Source organism: Thunnus maccoyii, chromosome 18 (genome assembly GCF_910596095.1).
Source record: "Thunnus maccoyii chromosome 18, fThuMac1.1, whole genome shotgun sequence".
NCBI classification, from domain to species: domain Eukaryota; kingdom Metazoa; phylum Chordata; class Actinopteri; order Scombriformes; family Scombridae; genus Thunnus; species Thunnus maccoyii.
This window is the reverse complement of record NC_056550.1, coordinates 23,612,996-23,635,524: the sequence shown is the minus strand read 5'-3', so window position 1 is coordinate 23,635,524 and position 22,529 is coordinate 23,612,996. Positions and strand designations below refer to the sequence as shown.

Below are 22,529 nucleotides of genomic sequence, written 5' to 3'. Positions count from 1 at the left end.
AAATATATTAATGCTGGACCCATTAAAACCTCTGAAGTGACCTTTAAGGGCCCTCAAACCACACTTTTAAGACCACACATACACACACACACACTGTGAATAGACCCAGGGGTTTGGACGTGAAGGGGTTTGCAGAGGAGGAGGGGAAAGGCCATGCCCCACAATAGTGGAAGAAAAAAAAAAATCTCAACAAAGTGGGTGGGAACATGAAGTTTTTTTGGGGGGGGGGGTTGGCCTCCAGGAGACAGATGGATGTGAAGACCAATAAGTGCTCAGTAGTATTCTGCAGTAACCAACCAGAGGAAGCTGTGGAGCCTTTGCATCGGCCCCCCTCCTTTTCGGGAATGATCTACTACACGAGATAGTTGCACAGGTTGAGCTGTTGTGTTGTCACTTTGCAGACAAGAGAAACTAACGTGTGAGAGAGAGGAGCCGCTGCAGCCGCTGTCCTCCTCATACTGCACCGATGAAGGATAATGCGCGATCCGTTATGATGATGCGTTGAGCTGCAAAAGCTTCACTCAGCTGCTTTTATTTTAATTTTTTTAATTTTTTTTTTCAACTCGAAAATAAAGCTGTGAGGCAACAAAAATCATGCGCATCATCACAAAAGAAACCTCAAGCTGGGTGCCCAACAAGAGGTCCCGATCAGAGTTTTGGATGAACTGAATGCGGTCAGAGAAAGAAAGAGAGATAGAGAGAGAGAGAGAGAGAGAGAGGAGTTCCTGCAAGCGACGGGGAGAAGAAAGAAAAGCAAAGCCGAGTGTGTGTTTTTATAAGCGGGGCTCGGCTGCGGGAGCGGAGTTGAGGGGGTTGGTGTGGTGGTGGGGGGGTGATGTCGGGCAGAAGTGGAGGGGCGCCTCGGGGGTGCAGCAACCCCAGCCTGCAGCCCCTAAGAGCCACAATCCCATACCAGCTCCAGAGGGGCTCCTCAGCTCTCCTCTGCAGAGAGGTCAAGACGGGTAAACACACACACACACACACACACACACACACACACACACACACACACACACACACACACACATTACGATAGGTCAGTTTTGGGGACATTACATAGACTTACATTAATTTCCTGGAGACCATAACTACTACTTGTCTAACCCTAACCTTAACCACTGACCCAAAAATCAGCTTTTTCCCAATTGAGGACACAGCTGTTGTCCCCAGTTGGACAAAGCCATCCCCAATTAACTGGTCTTTAGTCTCAATTTTGTCCATGAAAGTAGCCTGTGACAGACCTACAGGAGGAGGAAGAGGAGGAGGAGGAGGAGGAGGAGGAGGAGGGGGGGGGGGGGGGGGGGGAATTTAATATGCCTTCACGTGCATGTGCATGAGCCAGAACTCACAAGTTTGTTTAGTGTCTCTTTATTAATAATATAATCATTATCTGCCTGTTTCTGTGTGTGTGTGTTTAGGATCTAAATATAAAGAGAATTTTATTGCAACAAAATTGAACTGAGCATATATTATCAGTTGCTATGAGGGTGCAAAATTAAGTTATTTGTCCACCAACCAAATGGCTAGCGAATGTTCAAATTTTGCCACTCAATAGATTGTCATTGTGTTTTTTGGCTGGTGAGTGAAGAAAATTTATCAGCCACTTGCATATTTTACCAGCTTTGGCTGGCAGCTGGTGCTAATGTTGTGCCCTGTCTTGCTACTCTTGTGTGTCTCGTGTACTCTTGAAGCCACTTTTGAATGAATAAGTTCTTACATTTTAACATTTGTCGGTAAAGAAGTTCCTAATTTACAACTCACAGCACTCTAAATATGCTAAAAGTAGAAAAGCTGTTTCATAAACTGAATAATATCTTAAACAGCGAGGCTTAATTTGATAACCATCATGGAGATTAATGAAAGGAAAAGGCCATACTATCCAACTTTTTTTTTTTTTTACTTGATTTGTGCTCTAAAAGGTACAATTACAACATGCTATGAGAATGTTAAGTCAACATTGAAGGCAGGCTGCGAACCCTGAAACATAACACTGTTCTCATAATGTTATTTGGACACTCGGTCGCCCCTTTGCACTCTGACCTGCGGGATCTCTGCTGCATGCTTCACGCTAACACAGCAGCAGCAGCAGCAGCAGCTTTGAAGGCCTCCTTGTGTTACTTGTTGTTCTTTTAATGTGTTTAACTGTATCACATCTGCATGTAGCTGCGTTTATTTATACATCCTGTCTGCCCCGCAACCTTGGCTGATGACAACATTACAGTGTGTGTTTTTTTCGGGGGGTTGGTGGTAGATACACAAGTAGCCTGTGGCAACTGTTGCCAGTGTTGTGTAGTTCGATGGCTTTGCTCCAGGTCAAAGGCATGGTCCACACCTGCCAGAGATTACAAAGAGCTGCCAACATGCACACACACACACACACACACACACACACACACACACACTCAAACACACACTGCTTGCTTATTGGTGGGGAGGAAGCCTGGGAGCAATTTTGTGAACAACTACCAGTGGTGTTAAAATACTGTTTAGTCTCTTAAAGAGTTTTTTTTTTTTTTTTTTACACATCTTTATTCAGTTTGAAGTTAAACATGATCACACAAGCACACGTTTTAATCACTTCTGCAAGACAGAAATCGTTTTGACATGTACTGAGCGCAGGCTTACACAACCCAGACATTCTCACTGACTCGATGATGTGTTTCATCTCTGCTCCCGAAAGCCGACAGGACCACGGCTCGCCCGCCCAAACCCACCATTCGCCGAACCCTGTCCTTGGACGCCATCGTTGGACCCTACCTGCAGGGACAGTGGCCCAAGGAAGCCGACAGCACGGCCGTTACATGTGTCAATGACAAAGCCACACAGGTGAATATCAGTATATCATGACACTGTCAAATTAGTTGTGATGCTTTGGTGTAATTACTGTAATCAAATGAATGATGAATGCTGGTGTGTTACACCAGTATAAGAACATATTTTCCATAAAACCTGTTGCTTCATGTTGCAGAAAGAAAAAACAGCAAACAGGTTAGCCTGCTCTGTGGAAACCAATAGTTTCTTTGTTCCACTTCTTGTGTATGTTGAGGATTTCTATAGAGGACAAGATATCTGATGTTGGCTCTGCAGGTGTCTGGTGGTTCCAGTTCGACGCTGCGGGTGGAAGGCAGCCAACTGGAAATAGACGTTTTTGTTCTTCTCAAACTCTGCCGTTCTTCCCGTGCCCCCCCCCCCACCCCCTTCGACTGTATATCTGCTCCTAACTAGTGCACAAAGCCCTTGACGAACATCACCAAGCTCCGCAAGCTTCGTCTTCGCTCCTGACACAGTTTAAACCCGAACGAACCCCCTTTGCCTCCATTGTGAGGAACAGACCCCTCCTGACCTCATTATACAGACACCCCATCCCCCCAGCACTCTCCTCAACCACACACACATCCAGCCCAACCCAGCACCTCCTCCTGCCATCGTTCCTCTGAATTACCTCAGATGATATAACTGATTGTTTGCTGTCATTTCACTCTTTATTTCTCAAGACTCTATTATTAATAGATTAGAGTTAGTCGGTAAATTAGTTTTTATTTCCACGTCAAGCCAAACATTTGGTGCGTCCAACGTTACAAAATTGCAATACTCAGCTGTTTATCAAACATGTTCATCAAAAATGTATAACATGCATCTTATGGTAACACATATACAAAACAAAAAGACACAACTTTATACTGTATGTACTACTGTATACTTTCAAATGATCGGAAGTAAAGTAGATTTGCACATACAAGGAGTTTGACCTGATGTTGTGGTGCATAACAACCAAAATATACAAGTTAAGAGAGAATACAAGTCATCATAAATAATATAAAATAGGAATCTACAGTATAAATATATAAATATATTCCAAAGAGTTTAAAATGAAAAGAATGGCAAAATGTCTAATAAATTGTTCACATAATTATATGATTATAAATGTAGTAAACCTGCTAATTATGACAAACTTAAAATACTATGCAATCCAAAAACAACACACGCTATGACAGTGTAAATAAAACATTTATGAGGTCATATTTATTTCAGGGCCAGTAGATTCAATCAGTTATGCAACAGAACATATTCGCCACCAATAGTGATAGTCAAGCAAACGTTCAAGGAAATTATCAAGCAAGAATGCTAAATCTTCTGTGCTTCCAGCTTCTCAAATTAGTTAATTATTTAATTATTTGTTATAATTATTAGTTGAATATTGTTGGGTTTCAAACAAGCAATTTAAAGATGTTATCACGTCTGATTCTGGAAAATCGGGTTGAGCAATTTTCATAATTTTATAGACTGACAAATTGATCAATTAATCAAAAATTATAACCAACAGATTAATTAGTTGCAGCTTGATTTCTGTTTATATTTCAAGCAGGAATTAAGTACATGTTGACGAGCTGTCCATGTTGGAAACATGAGCCACGCCAGACGAAATACTTTGCTACCTTTGAGTCTTTTTATAGGTTTGAGTCCCATGATCCCCCTCTTCATGTATTGGGGAGGGTGGGGTTGTTGGTGTTGGATGATGATGGGGGGTGGCGGGGGGTGGATGGCAGCTGTAACTCTACACCAATGTCACTATATGACTGACTCATGCCGCGTTGTGACTTATTTAGCCAGGCGATCGACTATGAATCTGCTGGACAGGACAGAAGATGGTGTCTGTGTTTTCCTGCTGGCAGTTCGGAGCTCAGGAAGATTTCTCTGAGGGTTGTGAAGCTGACACCCTAAACACCGGTTGTTTTTCGGGGGGTCAGAAAGCCATGATGTAACTGTGCCACAGGGACCGAGAGCTAAAAGACAGTGTAACGCTAGCTGAGCCTGGCCTATGAATGGCATGAACACCGCTGAGTGGATCAGACTGTTTGACTCGGAGCATAGAGGCACCAGTACTGCGAGTGTCTAAACTTATGGGTCAACTCAACCTGGGATTCACCTGATGATGATGATGATGAACTGCCAGTCGTCGTCTGCGCCCAACAAACAGCCGGCGGCGGTCAACCAGGCCCCTGCTGCTAGAAGATCAAGAGTCAGCGTGAAGAAAACGGTACAAATGAGAGTAGGAAGTTGTGACTGACAGAAGGAGACATTGCGTTGTTGTTTTTCCTTTACAGTACGTGACTTTGTGAACAACAGGGTTACAGTATGTCGGTGTAAGTGCACTGAGGTGTATTGTCGAGCTGTATTTATAGTCTTTACAATGATGTGGTTTTGGATGTTTTCTTATGTGTGTGTGAGGAAGCGGGGACTTGTTTTGCAGCTCAAGAGTGGTTTTTCTCTCGTTGCCTTTCCTCTGTACAGCTGTTGTGGGGCAGGTGTGCAAGACAGCTGTGTGGGGCTCCACTTGTGTGTGTGGTACACTTTGTTGATTGGAGTTCACTGGGTTTATAACAGAAAATGGCTTTACTCTGTATCAGGCCTCCAAAAGGTCAACCCTGCTGACGGACAGAATTATAGCCAAAAAAAAAAAAAAGGGCATTTTCTAACCCAAACCCCCAAAAGAACTCTTTATATTTACAACACTGCAATAATCTTTTATTTATTCTTTTTTAAAAGACTCCAAGTTCCTGGGCAGAGGAGACCCGGGGAAGGAGAAGTATGGGTGGACACAAGCGCTCGGCGTCGTGGGGCAGCGCAGAGCACCTGAGGGAGGCGAGTATCTCAGTATATCATCACTAAAGCGTCTCATTCATCGGTTCTTCTCTCTGTTAGACTCAGCTCAGTCAGACACACACACACCCTTTACTCTTTCAGCAGTCGCTATTCATCCTCCCAGTGAAAAGATGTAACATTAACCGCTCCTGAGGGGAAAAACGAGTAACCTCTCCCTTTTCAGAATGAGTTGTAGTGATTCCCGAGTCATTTATTTCTCTCCGCTCTGCCCTCAGGTGGCCAAGCTGAGGCAACAGCTGCAGAAGCGGTCCCGCCACGCGCCCCCCTCTGCAGGGTACGAGCTCCCCCACCAACCCCTGCCAGCGGGTCATGCAGCAGGCATCACTCAGGTAGCTCGAATCTCTTTTTTCCCCCCCTCGGCGGGGTGAGGCGAGGACACAAGTTTTCATGAATACTAGCGGTGCCAAAATGGCTTCCACAGGCAGACTAGGAGGAACTTAGTAACCGGGATATAAAAAACACTGGTGCTTTTCTTAGGAACGGCTGTCGTCACGGCTCCTGTGTTACTGCCGTGCTTGTCACAGAGAGACAGTTTGAAAGCAGCATATCGTACTGTACAATTCAAACACAGCCAAGAATCCACTATAATTTTGCACAAGTTTTTAGTAACACAAGTACATAATCAAGCGCAGACTCTTTCCTGCATTCGCCTGTTATTTACTTGTTTTTTTCCTGCAGACAATGCCGCTCATGCCACTGAACAGACTCGCCCCGCGGCTGCGACGTAGCGTCGAAGGCCTCAACTTGGAGCTGGAAGAAGTGTTTGTGTCCGAAAAAACCGACGATCAGCATGAGGTAAAAGTCCCGCTGAGATATGCTTCCAACCAGTGAGGCAGAGGCAAATATCAAAGATTAGTAAAGAAACAGAACGGAAAATTTTAATATATGTGTATGAATAATTGCGTTTTCCCTTAAAATAGACAATTTTCATACCAATTCCATGTGTTTTTCAGTCCTTACTGTGATATATTGTACTATATGTCAGGCTGAAAAAGGTTTATAATTGATCAGATTTAGTTTTCTCATAATAACAAAATAATCACAATTTTATCTCAGAAAAAAGCTTGAAAATTGAATGAAAAAGCCACATAACTGGCTGTTGTCTGTTCAAGACTTTTTGTAGTAAACCCCGTTATACCTCCTGGAACTCTAAGCATCTAAGCATACACTCTGCACTCTCTTGTTTCTTTGGCTTCCCTGACCTCTTCACTTTTCACTCAGATTTTGGATATACCAGATGGCCACAGGGCTCCTGTCCCTGCCCAGAGATGCAGCAGTGGCTCTCAGAGTGAGCCCTCCCCGGGGCCTCTGGATCCTTCCCTCCTCTCTCCGTCTCAGTCGCCCTGTCCTCTAGATCCATCACTTCTGTCGCCTTCAAATTCCCCTTGTCCCTTGAACCCATCTCTTCTGTCTCCGTCACAGTCTCCCTGTCCCATGGGAGAGCCAGGTTAGCTAGATTTATCGTTTTTATGCTTTCCTCTTAAACTGTACGTTGATTTTTGTGGTATTGTTAGTAAAAGTTTGGATATTTCTCCCCCGTGTGTGCAGAACCTGAGGACTGTGAGATCCTGTGTCCTTCTCCGTCGACGCTGTTTCCTTCATTTGCACTGGATCCTCCTCTGCTGCAGCCCTGCTCCACCTCTCCTCGTCCCAACAAAACCTTCCAGCGCGAGCCGCCAGAAGGCTGCGAGCGAGTTAGAGTATGCGAGGAAGCGATGTGAGTCAACACTTTTTAGACTATGCATAATTCATATAACCAAGGCCAAAATAAGATCCTGGATTGACCTCTGCTTTTGCTATGAGAGGTCCTCACATAAGTTTTTTCCAGCACGGGTACATATCGTGATTTAAATTACGATGTCATAACAGGCTAAACTGCAGCTTTCAGGGCCCTTAATGATCCAAATCATTATCCAGGATATGCCGTTTAAGGCCTGTGTATGCCTGAAACTAAGTTGTTCATATAAATTGTGGTACAACTACATCTAGAGGCAGAAGTGTTTATAGCTGTTTCAAATGGTCACACATTAAGAAGAGTGAAAAGCCTGCTGCCATAACAATGAATTGTACAAATGGACAGTGTACACGGAAAGTCTCAAAAATTGAAAATATGTGAAGAATTGTATAAAAGGGAGCTTAAGGCCATATTTCTGCTTAACATATGAACTGCATCTGGACACATCATCTGTATAATGACATCCGATTCATGGGTCTGTGCATTTAAAACTGGTTTTAAAATGCGTTCTTGTGATCTCAGTTGTGTGATCGGATGTCAATATACAAATTAGTTAGCTTAGACTTGTCAATAGACGTGGTCCATCCCAGGTAGAGGGAGGTCTTGTCCAGATACAGGTCACGTTTTTTATACCTGGTGTAAGTGGGGCGAGAGAGAAGATGAAATCCTGCTCGATTTCTCAGCTTGTTGGTTTCCAAAAGTTACAGAAATGATCAGACGCAGCCTCTATAAGTCAAACTTTGGAAAGATGTCGGGGAGAGGGCTTCAGACGCTGTTTGACTGATCCGACAAGCTTTGTTTGACGCATATTAACGACCTCATTACTCCCCGCATCTCCTTTACCTCCAGGTCTGCCTGTCAGGATGAGCCTCTCCTCCAGCCGTCCTGCCCCGACCCCAATAAAGTCAACTTTACCCCCCACGGAGGCTCCGCTTTCTGCCCCGTCAGTCTCCTGAAGCCCCTCCTGCCCTCCATGGACCTCCTCTTCCGAGGCCTGTCGGTCTCTCCCGTCACCGGCTGCCCGGGTCAAGCCTCTCCTACCAGGCACCTGGGCATGCAGTAGATGGACATCTGAGCAGAACCTCTCTCAGGGACACGCCGCACTGCCCGGGGGAGTCCTTTATACCTGGAGAAACTGGATTTGTTTTTGTACGCAGGGTGCCAACGGATACCTGCGGTCACCTGGGTCATCACTGCTGTAACGCGCCACGATCACTGTGATCAAAAGAACGAACTTTGTGACTGTAAACAGTTGTCGCCGTCATATTTTAGACTGACTTTGGACTAAAAATCTGGCTGCTTTTACTGATTATTTCTACCTGCAGGACTCTTGGATTCAGCTGATATTGACTTCATCAGCACTTAAACTGTCCCAGTAGGATGACTGAGGTCTTGACATTGTTCTATGAATATTGTTTTACTCGTGTATCAGCTGTTTGGACAAAGACTGCCATCTGCTAGGGATGTTTTCACTTTTAATGTGAAAATAAGTGAATTTTCAGTCAGAAAGCCGGAGCACTTAGAACACACGAGTATTACTTTCTCACTATCCTTTACAATTGATTAATATCCTAGTGAAGCATTGCGTGAGTTTAGATGAACTTTCAGCTCAGTTTGAGAGAATTACTTGATGGGTTTGTTACTAAAATTTCATAATCTGTTGGTTGAGGAAGAATATTTTTCTCACTAGGCCTCTAGTTTATGGTGGGCTACTTTTCTACAGATGTATTTCTAGGAAGATATATATTTTTGTATCTTTGTAAAGAGCGAGGAGGCTTGTGATACTGCCCATCTTTCTGTTTAGACTTTGGTGCTTTAATGTTATAAGCAGGAAATGATGTTTTATTAGCTTTACTTGCCTACGTTGGGCTTTTTTTTTTCTAACCAAACTTTTGCGATTTTGTCCACACTTAAGAGTTTTGAGCGAGTCAAACTGAATTTGTGTTCAATCTGAGTCTGTTTGTGGCTCCAATCACAACTAAGTGTTAATGTTTCAGTGTTAACTTTCATCTGGCAGAAGTTGATTTCTCTCTGCTGGAGTTCATACGGATCAAACAGTCTTTGTCGACGTGATCCTGTGGAATAAAAAAAAATATGACCAACAGTAAAAATATCATAGCATAAGAACATGCTAATGAACTATTTGGTAATGTTTGTCAGCTCTGTTTTGTCAGACGTGATTATGCACCCTTTTCTTTTTTTTAGTTTACATTTTAAAATGTTAAGTGTGTCATTGCTATTGTGAAGAAAATAAAATCCCAAATGTTCTGGGTGTTCAGATACGTTAGAGCTGAAACAACAGCTGATTGAAATTTATCTGCAAAGATTTTGATAATCAATTAACTGTTTGGGCAATTTTTTAAAAAACAAAAATGCAAATATTTGCTGCTTCCAGCTTCTTAAAATGTCTTGGATTTATTTCTTTTCTTTGTCTTATATGATAGTAAACTAAATATCTTTGATATTTTTTGGACAGGTGGATGGACAAAACAAGCAATTTAAAGGCTTTTGGGAAAATTGATTTTTATTTGATATGATACTAAATGTTTTTCTTCTTTATTGAGTGTTTATTAAAACGTACATCTCAAGCACAAAGAAACGTGCAACACAAGACAGTATAAGGTCATAAAAAACAATATCATTTACATTAAACAAACAAAAGAAATACAGCCAGGAGGTAAAGTACACTGAGTTTAACAAAAAAGCACAATTAAATAAGTTTTGACAGCTTTTCTATTCTCATTATTTGAAATAAAGGAGATGTAGTTTTTAATTTCAATAACCAGAGCAGGAAAGAGGATTTATTGTTGGAGTATTTACACTTATGGGTATGAAATTCAGCTGTAAGTATGATTAAATTGATCAGATTGAACTTGTCTTTATCAATCCTGACATTTCCCGCTTTATTGAGTACATGAATGAATATGAGGTACAGGAGGGTTCACAAACAACACATAAGAAATAGAAAGACATTAAAACAAAACAAAAAATGCATAAAATAAATAAAACTGATACTAAAAGACTGCAGCAAGAGGTTTCTAAGTTCATTAATGTCACATTTATGGCTGAGTTTGCTTTCTTGCATAAACAGTTTGGGTTTTTAAGTTACAACAGAATGAAAAACAAGTTAAAATCATCAATCTTATCATTATCTTAGCTAAGTTTGCCAACAAAAAAAAACATTAAATCTTGCACTAGCAAGAAGGCTGCAAACGCTGTCGATGAGTGTATTGTTTTAATGTCTTTACTTTACTGTATTCTGTTATATTTATTTTATGTTTTTTTTGTTTATCCACCCCCTTTCATAGTTGTCATTCCTGTGGTTCGCCTTGTTGTTGATGTGTCTGCCTTTGACACGTGGATTTGCTGTTTTTAAATATAAGAACCGCCTCGTTCCACCTGAATCTGCTTTGTGATTGGCCGTGAGTGGGTCTTAATTGCCTTACATGGACCAATCAATTTAATCCACATCCTAAGACGACAAAAAGGCACGCGACATTTTTGAGGAAGGACCTCACATTTTTAATAGCTGCCTTTAAAACTGCATACTTGCTTCTTTTATACAGTTTATGCATAATTGCTAATAGAGGGAAGATACAATTAGGGATAATTCATCTGGATCGACGCGGTTACACTGAATATAACATCATGCTTTTATGTTCCAGATTTAATTTATTAAAATATTTCTAAAGGTTCAGGCGGCTGTAAACAACCCAGAGGTCCTTTCACAAAACCAAATTTCCTGACGCCACCTCTTTTCTCCCTAAATATAGCTTTTAATTACTCTATGAAAACAGTAACTGTACTCACATCTTTCCCAGGTGAGAAAGCAGGGATGCTTTTTCATGACCCGGAGGACATTTTAAGACGGACATCATATTAAATTATCTAAAAATGAACACAATAAATACATGACACCATAGACTGTCAGACAACTCAATGCACCGTTGAGCAAGCTTTAAGAAATACAAGCTATTGTGCTTAAAGGAAATAACAGCTTATTGTGCATAAAGGAGGTTATTTATAGTAAACGCGAGCACCATTTCCGGGCTCGTGTCTGCGGCTATAGTGGAGCGGGACGTCGGTGTGAGGAGCACCGGGAGCGCGGCGGTGTCGGTCACCATACCCGGGCTGGTGGAGGACGGCATGGCTGCGGGAAAGGGAGCGGGGAAGCCCGCCTCGCTGTGGGACAACACGCGGATACGCTTCATCGTGTGTTTCTTCGGAGTCTTCATCTGTTATTTCTACTATGGAATCCTTCAAGAAACCATGTAAGTGACTTTTAGTGACAAGATCCGCCGCCTGCGCCAAACTCAATTGAAAAAACGTCAATTTTTAATGTCGGCTTGCAGCTCGGCACTCGTAAGGATAATTTAATTTGACATAAATGCAGATAATGCACCACAAGGTACATAATGTGCCAGGTGTGTTCAAACCTTTCATCATGCAAACCTGTGCCAGATATACAAAGTTACTTACAGCGATATGAAAGGCGACATTGACGTTAAATTGTCAGTATTTTCAATGGAGTCTGGTGGGACAGTCTCTTAATGAGGGAGTTGAGTGCATTGGTGCATATAAACTCTAGTCGGTCGCCTCTGCTTCCTTCATTATTATTCATAGTCAGATTAATGCATGCGTCAACTTTCATATTTAGATACAGTAGAGTCCAAAAGTCTGAGACCACTTTCCCATTCAAGTGAATGACACATTAAAGTGAAAAGGGGAAACTGGTCTCAGACTTTTGGACTCCACTGTAGGTCTGTTTTTAAAATGCCCTCTAACAGGCGATTTATAGCTATGGTTCTCCAACTTTTTCACATCAAGGATCCCTAAACTTGACACAAATTAGACCACAGACCCCCATTTGATAAGGTTTTTGTCCCAGAGTCCCCCATCTGTAATGCCTTTTTAGATGTTTTATTATCCAGACCCATGACTAAAACAATCATACGTTCTGTCATTGAGTTACTTATGGATCAAATTACAGTGAAAAGAAATATTCTCTTTTTTGCTGTGGACACCATGGATCCCCCTCAAGGGCCCCTAGGGGTCCCCAGACCCCACTTTGACACCCACTGATTTAGAGTCCTTTAATTTAAACAGGCTGAAGAACTCTTTTATACATCAGTCTTTCCTGTCGCTAAAGCAAGATCAGTGTGCTGCTACTTTATGACCCGGCTCTTCGGCCACAACATAACAGGAGACACACCATGCTTAGTTTTAACAGAAAATAAGTTTATTAACCAAATCAGACTAAATATTCACAATACGGAGTGTGGAAATCAGTAGAGTCAGTGGTATTTGATGTGCATGAGTGGAAGATGTGTGTGTGGATAAACTAAAACAGCGTAACTGAACCAAACCAGCGAGAGAGTGGCAGCGAGTCAGGACTTAAATAACTTGAGCTAATGATCACCTGCAAAAGTAAACAGGCAGGTGAATCAAATGGCAGAACAAATATGACACCAGCGGGTCATCACATGCTAATTGAGATCTGACACTAGTTAAAAGCAATAACGCTGTTCTGTAAAAACTGATTTAAACATATTTTTAAACATGATAAGAGAGAGAGTAAGGATTCTAAGTTAAGTATCAAGTCTTAATACTTATTCGTGACTCTCTAGAAAGAGTAAATGGGGGCTCGGTCTATATTGCATTTCACATACTGAGGCTTGACACAGATGGTATGTTGTTTGAAGTCCCAAAAGGGAGCAGGGATCGTATCTGGTTTCAGAGAGATGACTCGAAACCCGGCACAGCCTTCTAACAAACCTGACTGACTGACTTCCATTACTTCAAAAATACTCCCACTACTGTTTACGATGAGTTCTTGACCACAGTTTCCTCTTGTCACCAGCAAGCAAACAAGATTGTATCAAAAATTATGAGTTACCTAACAAAATGTCACCCCCACCACCCTGTCAGTTGTAATTTAATGCATTACGGCCTTTTTCTTACTGAAGGACCTTTTCACAGCTTGGAGACTCATGAAAACACTCCGCTCTTTACCCTCAATACTCCTCTTTGTAGCAGGAACGCTGGTGTCCATGATGAACTCTATTCAACACGCTGCTGTTTCCTGTTTTTGTTTTCCAGCACTCGAGGCGATTACGGTCAGGGAGAGAAGAAGGAGAAGTTCAGGTTCGCCCGGACGCTGGTCTTCATCCAGTGTATCATCAACTCTCTGTTTGCTAAACTCTGTGAGTCTGTTACACATGTTCGGAAACTGTGAATCTGTCACAATTAAGATTTTGACACTAGTCTGTTAACTTATAAGCCTCAAACTGGTAATCTGGTAAAAATGTTTTGCTCTTAAAGTGTTTGATTTATCATATAATAGCTTGTTGATTAACTCTAAGAAAATAAATCTTCCCTTTTTTTATCATCAGTGATCCAGTTTTTCGAAGGCTCTAAGCAGGATCGCACCCAGAGCTGGCTCTATGGGCTGTGTTCCCTCTCTTATCTCGGAGCCATGGTGTCCAGTAACTCTGCCCTTCAGTATGTGAACTACCCAACACAGGTGAGTCTACTGCTGTTTTTTTTTTTTTTAACATACAAAGTCAGTTGGTATAAGTCTGATTGTGAGTCTGCATTGTTTGAACAGTGTTGCTGCTGTTATGTCCTAAAGCAACCTTTTGCCTTTTTGCAGGTGTTGGGGAAATCCTGCAAGCCCATACCAGGTAAATTTAACAATATCACTTCTGCCCACATATCACCTGCATATCACACACATAATATGTTTTTATAAAAGAAAGAATATCACAGTTAAAATGACTTTTCTTAGCAGAGTAGCTGGTGACATGTAATGGTGAGGCATTTGTTGTATCCAGCAACGCTATGCCTGAATATCTGTGGTTATATACTATTCAAGAGGGGACCCATAACTTCCTGGAAGCCATTGCTAGCGCTGGAGTAGAGTGTAGTTGCCGCTAGGTAGCGTACGCCTACAGAATATTGGGACTGAACGGGAGAAGATTCGCCTCCGTGGAAGAAATCCAGGAAGAATCGCAGGAGGCTTTGGACACAGAGACAATAGAGGGAGAAGAGCTGGGACAAGTGTATCTCATCTCAAGGAGAGTACTTTAAAGGGGATTAGAAAGGTACTAATTAAGATGTAGAAGGACAGTTTTTCTCTCTTAGTTTCAGGAACTTTTCGGTCCCCCTTTGTATGCTAAAAAATCTAAAAGAGCATTTAGTTAGTGAATGAGACTCAAGTAATGATCAGGTGGAGTGAGATACACTCCTAAACACACTCACTGCAAATATTAAGTACAACAAATCAGTCGAGCATTAACGGCTGCATCTATGCCACTAAACAGACGTCTAAGGTTATGGTTGATCTTGTTGAAAAAGGGGAAATGTACATTTATACACTTGTCACTTCCTGTCTTTGTTTCAGTTATTAGTGAAAGTTTCAGGCCTCAGCTGTGCATCCGTGTCTGATAATGTAATGTGCAAATGTACATAGTAAAATTACCCGTGTGTATATGTATAAGAGAGAGATGCTGATATCTTTCTGAACTGATCAAGGACACAGACAGTAAGCATACGTGGCAGGTCTGACTGTATATGAGGGTTATGTCTCATCTGGTTATCTGCTGTTACACACACACTCGTTCACCATCCATATGTTCCACTCTCAGGGATAAAGGCCTGTGAGATTAACTCACCGTAGATATTTCACTCTGGTATTCAGTGATCCATCATGTTATCGTGTTGTTTCAGTGATGATTCTCGGTGTGACGATACTGAGGAAGAAGTACCCGATGGCTAAGTACTTGTGTGTGCTGCTGATTGTGAGCGGTGTTGCTCTGTTCCTGTATAAACCCAACAAGAGCTCAGGTGTCGCAGACGACCACGTTTTCGGGTTTGGAGAGATTCTGTTGGTGAGTGTTTATAGCTTTATATTCCTTTAATTTCACCTGTATCCCATTCATTGTAATATTTCCATCTGCGTCTCCCGTGACATTTGTCTCACGGCTTGGTGATGTGTTTCGCCGCGTCACAGCTGGTCTCTTTGACATTGGACGGTTTGACTGGTGTAGCCCAGGACCACATGAGGGCTCGTTTCCAGACGGGCGCCAACCACATGATGCTGAACATCAACATGTGGTCCACTCTGGTGCTGGGACTAGGTGAGTCAGCTGCCAAACTCTCATCTAACAGAATATGAGCCACGGAGTCCCAGGAGCACGGAGGGTTTCGTTCCAACCGAAACTACATCAGGGCACATCGGTGATTGACACGACTGCAGCGACGGAGGAGAAACTAATGAGCAGAATCACCTTGGTGTGGTTCAGCGCTGCCAAAATACAGCTGAATGAATCTGGCACACTGGTGCACTGAACATCCTGTTGCAGAACCTTTCTCTCTGAACATTGCAAATTGATTAATCAAGGCTTTTTGTACCATTTAAATTAACTTCTATATGAACTTGGATGAAAAATTATCAACTAGAAACCAGTTGTTAAGCCTTTTCTAGGGATGAGTGAGATGCAGCATAAAAAGGATCCATCTTAAGTCTCAAGAAGCCACAGAAACAGATTTTAACAACTCATGTTTATGAGGGGAGACCCAAAAATTCCCAGAAGCCATGGATAACATTGGAATAGGGTGTAGTTATTGTATTTTGCTGCTAGGTAGTGTACGCCAGCTTTTTTTAACTAGTCTGGGAATTTGCTTCATATTTATTTACATGTTTGTTTGTTTTTTAAAAGAGCTAAGATTTGGCTCCAGTGCAGGCAAACGCTAACACAATAAAACAAACATAACTAGGAAGGTAATAAAAATAATAAAATCAAATAAACCAAATCTCAATAAATCCCATAACCCTGTGGGAGCCATCAGCCAACTGACCAACCACCTCTTGCTGTTGTGTACACACCTGTTGGCATATACGCTCTTTCACACACACCTGTCACAAGTCACGTCTGTTCATTCATAACCACGAGGAAGAAGACAAGTTATATAATAAACATACAACAGATTATGACTGCTGTTGTAAAAAAAAAAAGTGCAAAATGTTTTTGCATTAAACAAATGTAGTTTTGTAGTTTGTATATTCTGGCATCTGTGGCGCATAATTTCCTGTTTTTGTCAATGTCATCTATTGTGTTGACATGTTCACCAAAGTTACATTATACAGGATGCTTGAGTGTTCTGCAGTTTTGCACAAGCACTTTGAACCATCTGATTTACAGTTGCATATCTGTGACTCTTTGAAAAGTCTGAAAAAGTCCAAAATGATCTCAACTGAATGTCAACATCAAGGTGTTTTGTTACCCTGCTGGTCCAATCAACCATTTATTCACAAATACAGCGTAGTTACATGTTATCATCATTTTAAGGTGTTTTCAGTATTGACAGCTGAATGCTAACATTGTCATATTCACATAATAATATGTCAGTGCTAATATTCAATTCTTAAGGGGAACCTCGGTGGGAAAAAAGGCTCCTGTGATGCAGCAGTTAATGGCGACAAAACCAATGCAAACTGTGTCAGAGAAGAAAAAGGTGAACGCTGTTCTCTCAGGAGCCAAAAACTCATTAATTCAGTCAAGGCAAAGTGTTCAGTGTTATCTTTTGTAGATAAGGAATACTGCACCGCAAAGCCTTGAGTTCTGTGAGGAGGTTGCTATAATATGCTCTAGAGTAAGGTACATAAAACAAAAGCAGTATAACAAGGAGGCTTTCTAAGGTTAAGCACCAACGGGCTGTAAGATAAAGACTGAAAGGTCAAAGCCAGTGTGAGAAGTGAGAGACTGTTATCACTCTTGTAACAAACTAATTGGTGCTGCCTGTAATCTCAGTATATTTCCATTTCTCCTGCACATCTGGCTCCCAGTTTCATATTCCAAATTTCTATATATGTTTTTAGTAAGTGTTAGTTCCAGGCAGCTTTAAAATGCCGTCAGATGTCTTCAGTTTTGTTAAATCTTCACAGTCACAGATAAACTCCTGCTGCCTTAATTAGAAATTTTGCTTTTAGCTTTGAAGTGTTTTTAATCCCAGGATGCGAAGGTATTCTTACACCTTCACTCCCACGAATCCCAGACACCCCCAAACCCAGCCTGCATCTCACTGTTGTTGCTGTGTTACACCACTTGGTGTCGCTCTACCCCCACACTATGAACTCTATGATCTGGATTTTCACATCAGATGTTATGATTAAGGCTGCAACTAAGATTATTTTCACCATTGATTAATCTGTTGATTATTTTCTCAACCACTCAATTAGTTGTTTCATCTATAAAATGTCAGAAAATGGTGAAAAATGTCGATCACTGCTTTCCAAAAAGCCCAAGATGACGTCCTCAAATGTCTTGTTTTGTCCCGACCAACAGTCCAAATATCAAAGATATTTAGTTTGCTGTCATAGACGACAAAATAAACCAGAAAAAAATGACATTTGAGAAGCTAAAATCAGAGAATTTTGACATTTTTTCTTTAAAAAAAATCACTCAAAACGAGTATTTATCAAAATAATCTACTATTAATATTCTGTCAACTAATCATTGCAGCTCTAATTATGATCAGTTACTTTGTTGTGTTTATGAAATGACACTAAATGTTGTTTTCTTTTTTCTCAGCGGTGTTGTGGACCGGGGAAATCTGGGAGTTCCTGAGTTTTACTGAACGCCACCCGGGCATCTATTACGATATTCTTCTGTTTGGACTGACCAGCGCTTTAGGCCAGGTGGGTGAATGGATGTGGTCGTTGTACTTGTATGAGACGATGGGTAATGTTGCGTTGCACTGTTGGAAGAAATACAAGTTTTGGAATGAAGCAAACTCTCTGACAGCTTGTGTCCAGATCACATTACCTAATCATTATTATTATTATTATTATTATCTCTTTTATCAGACCTTCATCTTTATGACGGTAGTATACTTTGGACCTCTGACCTGCTCCATCGTAACCACCACGAGGAAGTTCTTCACCATCCTCGGCTCCGTTATTCTGTTTGGTAACGTCATGAGCACGATGCAGTGGTTCGGCACCGTCCTTGTGTTCCTCGGTGAGAGTTAATTCTGTTGCCTGTTTCCTTTTACCTTTTTAGTCAGTGATTCCAAAAGTATATTTTTCCTCATTAATACAATGTATTACTGTGAAATTGTTGACAGATTGTAATGGCAGCAAAAGCTTTCAAAAACATGGTTGAAGTTATCAACAACTGCAGCTTGAGACAGTTACTGTATGTGCTTGTTATCACATAAAATTAGGTCCAATCAAGAAACACAGACTTCCCACGCAAACCATTTAAATAATGCATCAAGTATAATTAAAGAGGAGTCAGTCAGTTTTATTTTGAAATAGTTGGAAAAGATAACAGAAAGTTCCTATTTTTAATGTTTTTTATTGATTTTTAGAAATCCAGAGTGTAAAATAATGTCTGTTCCTTAATCAAATCTTCGGTTTTTCTCACTTTAGGTCTTGGATTGGATGCTAAATTTGGCAAAGGCCCCAAGAAGACGACACACTGAAACACCTGAAGTACAGCCGAGACAGAGAGAGAAAAAGAGAGAAAGCATCATTGCAGATCAAATGCAAACACTCTATAGCCAGTATCTTATATTCATAAGACATCCTGTGAAGGCATACGTACTGTACGTGCCTGTGATTTGTTCAAGTTAGATCTTTAACTTAACTGTATTTAAAAAGAGAGTCTTCGTCATTTTTAAAAATCCGAGTCTGCTGATATGTTGAAAAGATTTGTTTTTACCTGGGATCAAAGCCTGAATGAACTGTCATGAACCATTAGCATATTCTTTGCTTATGTGGAGGAATTTGGACGGGTGGAAAACATGTAGACAAATCCTTTTATTGTTTCTGAAACCAGCTCACTTCGCTTGGATGGAACGTGAACCAAACAAGGCCTAAGAAATACAATTCCAGCATTTAACTCATGAACTTACCACCAAGTAAGGCCTGAGTTACACAATGTTGCTTGACAATGTCTAATTTTATTATCACACACAGTATGTAGTTTATTTCTTGGCAAACGGTTTGCCAAGTATCATGTCATTTATAAAACATAAACGGTTATATATGTAGCCTGTTGTGTTATGTCCCATCTTACTATTGAATTGTTTTTATTTTTATTTTCTACAAGTTGGAAATAACTTGCCATAAAAAGGGAAATTGTGATATTTCATGGTGATTTTCTTATTATTGCACACATTATTATTATTTTATATCAGTTAGTTGTAATACTATACTCATCTCTGATCGGTTCCAGGTTTGAAATGGCTGTAAAATAGCCAACGAACCCTTATTGTTTAAATTAATGTCAATATTAATATTATTGGAAATCATTACCACCTTCTGTTTTGCAACTTTCAACCAAACACTTTAACTTACAATGTATTTTCAACTAGGGCTGCAATTAATCATCATTGATTTATCTGTTGATTATTTTCTCGATTAATTGATTAGTTTGTTTGATCTATAAAATATCAGAAAATTGTGCAAAATGTTGATCAATGTTTCCTAAATCTTTAAAATGTCTTGCTTTGTTCAGACCAGCAGTCCACAACTTAAAGATATTCAGTTTTCTGTCATAGAAACCAGAAAATATTCCCATATCGGATGCTGGAACCAAATAATTTGGACATTTTTTGTCTACATACGATTAACTGATTATCAAAATACTTGGCGATTTTAATAGTTGGTAACTGATCGATTGACCTATCCTTACAGCTATAAGCTGAAAAAAGCCCAGCAATTAATATGTAGAATATAACATGTTTTATCACTTCTTATGATGAAAGTCATGTCACCACAGAGCTATAAAGGAAATATTTGCTCCAACAAGCACAGTTGCAGGGTATCAGCATTTCTGATTGTATTAACACAAAGAAAAACACTAAACATCTAAATACGAGGCACCTTAAAACTGCAATCTTTGCAGGGCGAAGCAGAGGAAAACCATTATAAAGTGTGTGGAATAATGATTCTAATTTGGGGAAGATGAGAGTTTGTGAAACCTGAGGATTCAAAGACGGGCTCACAATTCTTCAAGTGTCTTAAACCAACAGTCAGGTTCCCAGATGAACAGTGAAAGAGGTTTTCCTCGCTGTAATCACTCCTCCTGTTCATACTGGCTATTAAAAGATCCCCTTCAAATGTGCTTCCAATGTAAGTGATGGAGGCCAAAATCCACAGTGTGTCCACAGCCAAAGTTGATATGAAGCTTATATGAGGATTCAGCAGTGTGAGTTAGTCATATCAAGTGGATATCTGCCACATTTACAGTCTTTTTAGCATCAAATTCCCTCTTTGTGTTTCCTCAGACAGTGTTTCCCTGTTGAGCTGCAGTGGAAGTATAGTAACAAAAAGAGCAACTTTGGCACTAAAAAGACTGTAATGTTGAAAGATATCTACTTGATTTGACTCATTTTGGTGACTGAAGCTTCATATTAGCTTCAGATAAACTTTTAAATACATTTTGTGTGACTGTGGATTTTGTCTCCCATCACTTACATTGTAAGTGCATTATGAAGGGATCTTCTCATGGTCAGTATGAACAGGAGGAATGATTACAGCAAGAAAAACCTTCAGATGTGACTGAAATTATTGGTACCCTTGTATTTTATTAAAATAATGCACCATTCACCTTGAGCAGTGTTGAAATTAAAGTATTTTTCATTTGCAGTGGAACAAAAATCAAAACACTGAAATAGCCAGGACAAAAGTTATTGGTACCTTTCAGAAGCTGTGAGAAATAATTGATTTGTAGTAATAGTGGTAGTAGTTTTCAATCTTAGAATCGCTCACGCAGCCAGTTTAAAAAGGAGAAAATGACTCACTCTGCTGTTTTGTGCCAGTGTGTGCACATTGAACGTGGAAAACAAAGAAAACTAGAGAGTGGTCTGAAGAGATTAGAAAAAAGGTAATAGCCAAGCATGGTCAACGTAAAGGTTACAAGACCATCTCCGAAGAGCTTGATGTGTCTGTGACCACTGTTGCCAACAAGTTCAGTTGCCAATATTATTAAAAAAGTTTAAGGCCTGTGAAACTGTAGCCAACATCTCTGGATGTGGTCGCAAGAGGAAAATTGGCCCGAGATTGAACAGAAGGATTGCTCGAATGGTCGAGAAAGAACCAAGAAAAACTTTAATACTGATCCAAGCCGACTGTCAAGTTCAAAGTACAATAGTTCCAAGTCACACTATCCGTCGCTGTCTAAAAGAAAATGGGCTCCATGGTAGAAGACCCAGGAAAAACCACTTCTAAGAGGGAGACACAAAAAAGCCAGACTGGACTGGCCAAAATGCATGTTGACAAGCCACAGTCCTACTGGGAGAATGTGCTTTGGACAGATGAAACTAAAATTAGAGCTTTTTGGTAAATCACACCAACCCTATGTTTACAGAAGAAAAAATGAAGCCTTCAAGGAAAAGAACACCATGCCTGCTGGAAAACGTGGGGGAGGCTCAGTGATGTTTAAGGGTTGCTTTGCTGCCTCAGGCACTGGGTGCCTTGGCATTGTGGAGCATTGTCTCAGTAGCAGGCAGCAATGGGTCTTCCAGCAGGATATGACCCTGAAAAAGCCCCCAAGAGCAGATGAGAAGAAAACACTGGACCGTTCTGAAGTGGTCTGCTATGAGTCCTGATCTGAATCCTATTGAACATCTGTGGAAAGAGCTGAAACTTGCAGCTGGGAGATGGCAGCCATTAAACCTGAGAGAACTGGAGCAGTTTGCTCTAGAAAAGTGGGCCGAACTACCAGTGGAGACGTTGAGAAACCTTATTCAGAGTTACAGAAAGTGCTTGATTGCAGTTATTACCTCCAAAGGCTGTGCTACAAGATATTAAAGGGGAACTTTGGGATTTTTCAACCTGGAGCCTATTTACCCATCTATTAGTGTCTAAGTGACTAATGGGAACAACAGTTTTTGGAATTGTTCAGTATTGAGCGAGAGCACTTCAGCCGGCAATGTAATCAATGCTCATTTAGACACCTGACTGTTGTTTTAAGACAAACTTAAAAAACTTTGAATCGTCCATTACAAAGAAATGACTTTGATGAAATGACTTTGATGAAATGAGTGCAGCTTTCTGTCCCTCTAATTGAGGGAAACAGCTCCACCTGCTGCCAGATTGTGGTACAGACCTGCTCCCACT

At 40.8% G+C, this 22,529-nt stretch overlaps 2 protein-coding genes across 3 annotated transcripts; both read left to right on the top strand.

The window, feature by feature from the left end:
* The first annotated feature begins 345 nt into the window (after positions 1-345).
* On the top strand, positions 346-9,698 carry fam117aa (family with sequence similarity 117 member Aa). 2 transcript variants are annotated; one of them, XM_042391637.1, is made up of 8 exons: positions 346-962; positions 2,681-2,826; positions 5,548-5,643; positions 5,880-5,993; positions 6,343-6,459; positions 6,886-7,111; positions 7,213-7,381; positions 8,249-9,698. In XM_042391637.1, the coding sequence occupies exons 1-8, from the start codon at positions 836-838 to the stop codon at positions 8,460-8,462; spliced, it is 1,209 nt and encodes a 402-aa protein (XP_042247571.1). In that variant the 5' UTR covers positions 346-835; the 3' UTR covers positions 8,463-9,698. The 2 variants fall into 2 exon arrangements, with proteins under 2 accessions (XP_042247571.1, XP_042247572.1); XM_042391638.1 differs by lacking the exons at positions 346-962; positions 2,681-2,826 and adding an exon at positions 4,597-5,038.
* Positions 9,699-11,131: 1,433 nt separating this feature from the next.
* slc35b1 (solute carrier family 35 member B1) lies at positions 11,132-19,555 on the top strand. The gene is made up of 9 exons (XM_042394104.1): positions 11,132-11,670; positions 13,499-13,602; positions 13,792-13,922; positions 14,052-14,082; positions 15,128-15,288; positions 15,411-15,537; positions 17,992-18,098; positions 18,267-18,420; positions 18,834-19,555. Exons 1-9 carry the CDS (start codon positions 11,546-11,548, stop codon positions 18,884-18,886), a joined length of 993 nt encoding a protein of 330 aa, XP_042250038.1. The 5' UTR covers positions 11,132-11,545; the 3' UTR covers positions 18,887-19,555.
* Positions 19,556-22,529: the final 2,974 nt, after the last annotated feature.

Excerpts from the sequence above, each read along its gene's own strand:
- fam117aa (XM_042391637.1), top strand. The coding sequence starts at position 836 with ATGTCGGGCAGAAGTGGAGGGGCGCCTCGGGGGTGCAGCAACCCCAGC. Across the intron at positions 2,827-5,547 it reads TCAATGACAAAGCCACACAG|ACTCCAAGTTCCTGGGCAGA; the intron begins GTGAATATCAGT and ends CTTTTTTAAAAG. Across the intron at positions 7,382-8,248 it reads AGAGTATGCGAGGAAGCGAT|GTCTGCCTGTCAGGATGAGC; the intron begins GTGAGTCAACAC and ends CTTTACCTCCAG.
- slc35b1 (XM_042394104.1), top strand. The coding sequence starts at position 11,546 with ATGGCTGCGGGAAAGGGAGCGGGGAAGCCCGCCTCGCTGTGGGACAAC. Across the intron at positions 14,083-15,127 it reads ATCCTGCAAGCCCATACCAG|TGATGATTCTCGGTGTGACG; the intron begins GTAAATTTAACA and ends GTGTTGTTTCAG. Across the intron at positions 15,538-17,991 it reads CACTCTGGTGCTGGGACTAG|CGGTGTTGTGGACCGGGGAA; the intron begins GTGAGTCAGCTG and ends CTTTTTTCTCAG.